The sequence below is a fragment of the Solanum stenotomum genome, unplaced genomic scaffold (genome assembly GCF_019186545.1).
Source record: "Solanum stenotomum isolate F172 unplaced genomic scaffold, ASM1918654v1 scaffold7364, whole genome shotgun sequence".
In the NCBI taxonomy this organism is placed as follows: domain Eukaryota; kingdom Viridiplantae; phylum Streptophyta; class Magnoliopsida; order Solanales; family Solanaceae; genus Solanum; species Solanum stenotomum.
This window is the reverse complement of record NW_026036666.1, coordinates 1,302-8,317: the sequence shown is the minus strand read 5'-3', so window position 1 is coordinate 8,317 and position 7,016 is coordinate 1,302. Positions and strand designations below refer to the sequence as shown.

The following is a 7,016-nucleotide window of genomic DNA, read 5'->3' as shown; positions in this document are numbered from 1 at the left end:
TAATACTCATAAATTTAACCCAAAAAGCTATTGAATTGTCAAATTAAGAAGTGTGGAAAGAATGTAAAAGAAGCCCAGAACAATTTGATGATGCACTAATGAAGATTAGACGAAATTAATCAAAGAAACTAAATGCATGCAATGATAAGGTTAAATTCTTAACGTGTACCTGAAACTCAAGCAAGAAATTATATTCAAACTAATTGAAAAGTAACAAATATAAAATATACCAAATTATTATATCGATGATAATAATGCAAGATGATCTCGAAAAAATCCATCCAATTCTCACCAAAAATACCCAAAATCTCAAACGTTTGCAGAGAGTAGCTAACAGAGAAGATGTGAGGAGAAGAGAAAATAAGACCTCGAAACAAAAAATAAAATAAAAAAGGAAACAAATCATTGGATTGCCATACACGTGTCTACATAGGCTGAAAAATTAAGTTGTTGATGGTACAACTTACATAACCTTTTGTACTATCAGGTGATGCAGTGTTCGTCCATGTTTGTTGGCTTATAATATATAGTAAAGTAATATTCGGATTCCTTCACACTCTGCAGGGGATCAAATCCTTTTCAAATGAGTATATCTCCACCTTGTAGAAGTAAGGTCTGCATACACACTATCCTATCTCCGGACGTCATTAACGTTGTTGTTGTTTGAAGCAGGGAATGGTTTATATATCTAATATAAACAAATTATATTGTTAATGGGTATGAGAGGATAAGGACTGAATTATGTTCATCAAACAATATGCCAATGCAGAAAATATAGTTGGAACCTTCCACTGGTTAAGATCTTAGGTTTGAGACCTAAGTCTTCCTTAAATGAGCCTTATGTGGCACGAATCCATATTAGTCAGGGTCCATCGCAATGAGGTCATTGACCCTATTTCTTCTATTTCCTAATTTTATTGGATAAGCATGAGAAGACATTGTATGTAAAAGAAAAAAATCTGTCATGTAAAAGAAAAAAAATCCAAAATGTCTGTTTAACTTGTTTAATGTTGAATAAATAGACACACGCGTCCTACGTATCAGATTATTAAAATAGTATTGTCAACATATTGAAACACAACTATATATATAATACATGAGATTAAGGTCATCAACAAGCGCTTCGTTGATACCACTTGCAGGAGTTGTTTGGTGAGCCTCCTTGCTTCCGGAGGATCCCTCATTTATTTCTATTATTTCAGTTTTGTTAGGATGATTGTGGTCTTGTCCCGACATCCCTCATAGTATTAGAGGCTTCATAGACTATAGTAGTTGATGAGTCTTTTCCATTTTCATTTTGTTAATATTTAAGACTTGAGTTACCCCTTGTGGCCAGTTTGAATATTTTAAATGTTCTAAGTTAATCATCTTGAGACTTGAGTAAAAGCGTTTTGCTATGAGTTGAGTTACTTTTGTGTTCTTATATTTATGAGTAAGTCTTCCGCTGAGTATTGAGCCAAACCAAGGGTTCGCTTGGGAACCAGCAATGGTTCTCGAGTGTCGGTCACGTCTGGGGTGTAGGCTCGGGGCATGACACACAAGGCTTACGTCTTATATTTCGAGGCTTACACCTCGCCCTATGCTAAGTAAAACTCCCCGCCTCACACCCTCGTTTTTAAAACACTGCAGTATCATCAATCATTCTTTTTTTTTCCTCCTCCTTCAACCCCTACTATGTGATTATACAACTATAGGGATAGTAAATTTAATTAGTGAGGCTTTCCATTGTTGTATTAATTTGCGAAATCAATGAATTAATTGTAACATAATAAATTACAGGTTATTTCATAAAAAAATTATAATTGTACTCCTCGGTTTAATTTTGAAATCTTTTATTAAATCTTTTTGAACTCCTCATGTTAAGATTACAAATACAAATCAATTAAATTAAATTTCTAACAATTTAATTCATTGAGCGATTACTTCATGTGATTGATACAAAATCTACTTGTAGGATTTTTATTAGTAAAAAACACAGTTACTAGAGATATATACTAAAATTTTGAACACATTTTGCAAAATTCCTTGCTTAGCCTCCGGTATATATAGATATACTAGTCTCTTGAAACATGTATTGCTCATTTATCCCAAAGTACTTAAAAAACTATTTCCATTGATAAATTTGAAATGACACGTATATTATTAGACTTTCTGTATGTTATAAAACAAAAATCAAAGCAATACAATAAAAATGAAATAACAAACTCATAAATTAAGATTAGAAATTTTTACAAATTTGATGCTACTTTAGTGACATATATAATACTTTAATCTAAAGATAAATATATAGTGTAATAAAAAAAATTATCTTGTGAAATTAACTATTATGCATGAAAAATAAAAACTAAATTGATGCATATATTGAAATTCAAATGCCTTTAGAAGTCATAGAACCTTGTTTCGATTCTAACATATTAATATTAAGAAAGTTAACAAAGAAAAAGATGGGGGTGGGGGTAAGGGATGATAAGTACCCTAAACTAAAGATGGTGGAGAAGAAGACTCAAGAAATTATGAATATTTTAACCTAATAAAATAGTAGAGAAGGTTTATGTATAATGAGATGTTAGGAGTAATAGAAAAGACTCAATTTATTATAAAATGTTAGGAGAAGTAAAAGAGATTCACATTATTATAAGATGTTTGGAGTAGTAAAAAAGATCAAAGTTATTATGAGGTGTTTTTTTTCTTTTTTAAACAAAGATTAAATTTCCACACTTAAATGCATTATACTTCAAAAAGAATGATAAAAGCCTAAAACGTTGCCGATTAAAAAGTAATGAACTATTAGTTAAATGAACCTGGACTATATTTGATTAATTTACTCAAATTCATTATGTTTGGGTTTTAAAGGAATATTAAATTCTTTATATTTTTAATATTTTAATTTAGTATAGAGATAAAATGGTAATTCAATTTTTCATTTTAGAGCTTTCTACTTTTCATTCATATATATATATATATATATAATAAGCCACAATGCAACTATCATTGTAACTATCTTGTTAGCTTTCAACCAAAAGCTAACAAGATTTTTAGTTACATATTTATTATTTAGTTAAATAATAAATATGTCATTGTATGAGCTATTTATTACTAATTCCTTTTGAATTTGTTAAATTTTGATCTGACACATAGTTTATGAAAGTAAATTAGATTTTGAGAAAAAACATTAAGTGATTCTTGAAGTTGTCCCAGATTTTCAAAAAGACACCTTAACTTTGCGTGCGTCCTATTACCCCACAAAACATTCAAAATCACAATAAATACACATTTTTTACACAATATTTCCACTTTGGACAAAAATATCCTTCGAATGTGCAATTTCTTAAAAAAACAAAAAATTGGACCCATTATTGATGTATTGAAGGATGCTTTGGTAATTTCCTATGATGAATTCGTTTTGTTTGTTTCTTTTAAATTTATTTTACTATACTAAATAATTCTATAAAATATTATGAATCACGATAATTAATTACTTAAGTATTTGAAAGATATAAAAATATATAAAAGATTTGATTGACTCTTCAAATTTTATCGGTGACACATAAATTGGGACAAATGAAATAATATATATTATTTGAAAATTTCTTAGAAAGTACTATAAATTACAGTAATTAACAACTAGAAATATTTCAAAGACAAAAAAAATTGATTGAATCTCAAATTTTTTTTAGTACTACATAAATTGAGAAAGAAGAAATGACCTCTATTATTTGAAAATGGCGTAAAAGTATTACAAATCATACAATAAGAATTAATAATTTAAAATTTTAAAAAACTTTAATGTTTTATACTTATTCTATTTTCACTTTGGACAAAAATATCCTCCCAATATGCATATTTTTTTAAACAAAAAGTGGGACCCATTATTGATGTATTCAAGGATGCTTTGGTAATTTTCCTATGATGAATTCGTTTTGTTTGTTGTTTAATTTCTTTTAAATAATTGTATAAAATATTATAAATCACAATAATTATTTATTTAAATATTCAAAAGGTATAAAAATATGTAAAAGATTTGATTAACTCTTCAAATTTTATCGGTGACCCATAAATTGGACAAATGAAATAATATATATTATTTGAAAATTACTTAGAAAGTACAATAATTTACAGTAATTAACAATAGAATATTTTAAAGACAAAAAATATTGATTGAATCTTGAAATTTTATTAGTACCACATAAATTGAGAAAGAAGAAATAACTTTTATTATTTCAAAATTGCGTAAAAGATATTACAAATCATACAACAATAATTACCAATTTAGAATGTTAAAAGACATAATTTTTTTTTACCATAGTTAACAATAATTACAAATTTAAACTATTTTAAATTAATATTAAAGTTTGATTAACTCTTTAATTTTGTCTTTATCACAAAAATTGAAACAAAAAATGATACATATTGGGCCCGTGCTAGCACGGGCTCCGATGTCTAGTATATATATATGAATGAATATCATATGATATGATATGATGATATATAGTAAGCCATTGAATACTTAATGTTTTGCAAGAGGTCCTGCTAAATGCTTTTCATGGTGTTTCTCCTGCCACTGACAATCAATAACAACCTCTCTACCTTGTAGAGGTAAGATCTGCCATCTAATACACACTATCCTCTTCATACTCCATTTATGAGGAGGAATTACACCGGATATGTTAACGTTGTTGTTGTTTGATTTATATTTCTAATATAAACAAATTACATTGTTAATGGGTATGGGAGGATAAGGACTAAATTATGTTCATCAAACAATATGCCAATGCAGAAAATATAGTTGAACCTTCCACTGGTTAAGATCTTAGGTTCGAGACCTAAGTCTTCCTTAAATGAGCCTATGTGGCACGAATCCATATTAGTCAGGGTCCATCGCAATGAGGTCATTGACCCTATTTCTTCTATTTCCTAATTTTATTGGATAAGCATGAGAAGACACTGTATGTAAAAGAAAAAAATCAGTCATGTAAAAGAAAAAAATCCAGAATGTATGTTTAATAAATAGACACACGCGTCCTACGTATCAGATTATTAAAATAGTATTGTCAACATATTGAAACACAACTATATATATAATACTTATAAGTATATTTTTTCAATCGGTTATCGCCCTTCTGTTGAAGATATAGTAAGATCATTACAGGATTGTGGTATGCTGTTTTGTGACAGGACATCAGAATTTAACCATGTTTGAAATATAAATTTAGGTTGCTTTGGTTGAGGCAGATCCATCTCATGACTACTTAGCATTAGAACAATAGATGACATTGATGGCCTATCAGCAGCATGGTCCTGGACACAAAGCAGGCCAATACTTATGCATTTCAACACTGTTGCAGATGAACATGAGTCGAAAATTGATTTATCCATTAAGTCTAGTCCTTTGCTTTCTGTCCATAGCTTCCATGCCTAGAAGAGTGTTTCAAAATGACCGGTAATATGGAAATATGTTGATAACATTGAATTCTGAATTAGTTGCACTTACATAACTGAGAAGGTTGAGATGCCTTTCATGGTCATAAAATCTGCTGTTTCTCGTGCCATTGACAATCTCTAGCAGCAAAACACCAAAGCTGTAGACATCAGATTTCTCAGAGAATAGTCCTCCCATCGCATATTCAGGTGACATATAACCACTGCAACAAATATATAAGTCAGTATTTGAGTAACTTTTTTACTGTCTGAATGCAGAAATAGAGGAAATGTTTACTATGTTCCGACAATTCTCCGAGTGTTTAGCTCTTGAGTCACTTGAAAGGTTCTGGCTAAGCCAAAATCTGAGATTTTCGGATTCATATCATCATCTAAGAGAACATTGCTAGCCTTCAAATCTCGGTGAATGACCCTTAAACAAGAATCACGGTGAAGGTAAAGAAGCCCTCTAGCAATGCCTTCAATCATGTTGAAACGTTTAGGCCAAGGTAGCTGATGGCTCTTTTTTGAATCTGATAGTGTCATGAGAAATGTGTGTTTATTAAACATGGAACCATTTCCATTCCCACGATATAATATGAACATGAAAGATCATCCAAGACTGTAATAAAGGGAGGATATGACAAAACAAATATTAATCAAGCAATAACGCACGCAGAAGCTATGGATGAAACCATTACCAAATAACAAAGTGTCTAAACTTCCATTAGCCATGTATTCATAAACTAGTAACTTCTCTTCCCCATGAACGCAATAGGCCAATATCCTGACAAGATTCCTGTGTTGTAGTTTGGAAATGAGCAAGACCTCATTCTTGAACTCTTCAAATCCTTGCCCCGAGTGACTAGATAATCTTTTGACAGCTATTACTTTCCCATCTTTGAGTTTTCCCTGTATGATATCCGTCGTCATTGCATAAGTTTTCACATGATCAAAAACATCAAAATATTTATGTAAATGAGTTGCAATCTGGTGTAACGTACCTTGTAAACATGTCCAAATCCCCCTGCTCCAATCTTATTTGTTTCACTGAAGTTATCAGTGGCAGTTGCCAATTTAGCAAAATCAATAAGAGGTAATACTACTTCTGATGAGTTTTGTGAAAATGCTTGCTCATTCCGCAAGCTGTCTGTGGATGTATCGCCTGAATTATGAAACCTACCATCCGGAACGAGGTCTTCTATTCTATTTCTTCTAGTTCCTGAAAAAACAGTTAAGTTACATTCACACATATAAATATATATTTGATCAATTACGGGAGGCGGATGTCATGATAACAAGTCCTGAAATGTCATGTGGAGAAACAAGTCCAGTCATGTATGCACACAAGAGAGTTAATCCAGAACGTATGTTGCAACTTAGGTAAAGTTAAAACTGCATGATCTTGCAACTTCCAACCTTAATTTCTTCTGAAATTCATCCATGAATCTTCTCCATTACGATGTAAAGCTTCATGAAATGAAGTGGTATTTGAATAAAAGTTTCAACGTCGATTTTTCAAACGAGTCTTCAAAAAAGCAGGTCAACATCAACATCAAGGACCTTGATTGGAATTTACTTTTCCTAGGAGAAAAATT

At 30.6% G+C, this 7,016-nt stretch overlaps 1 protein-coding gene across 1 annotated transcript; it reads right to left on the bottom strand.

Moving 5' to 3' along the window:
• Positions 1 to 5,109: 5,109 nt before the first annotated feature.
• LOC125852996 (G-type lectin S-receptor-like serine/threonine-protein kinase SD1-13) lies at positions 5,110 to 6,756 on the bottom strand. Its single transcript, XM_049532687.1, has 6 exons — positions 6,696 to 6,756; positions 6,423 to 6,640; positions 6,120 to 6,330; positions 5,717 to 5,951; positions 5,492 to 5,642; positions 5,110 to 5,415 (listed from the first exon to the last, which is right to left on the bottom strand). The coding sequence occupies exons 1-6, from the start codon at positions 6,754 to 6,756 to the stop codon at positions 5,110 to 5,112; spliced, it is 1,182 nt and encodes a 393-aa protein (XP_049388644.1).
• Positions 6,757 to 7,016: the final 260 nt, after the last annotated feature.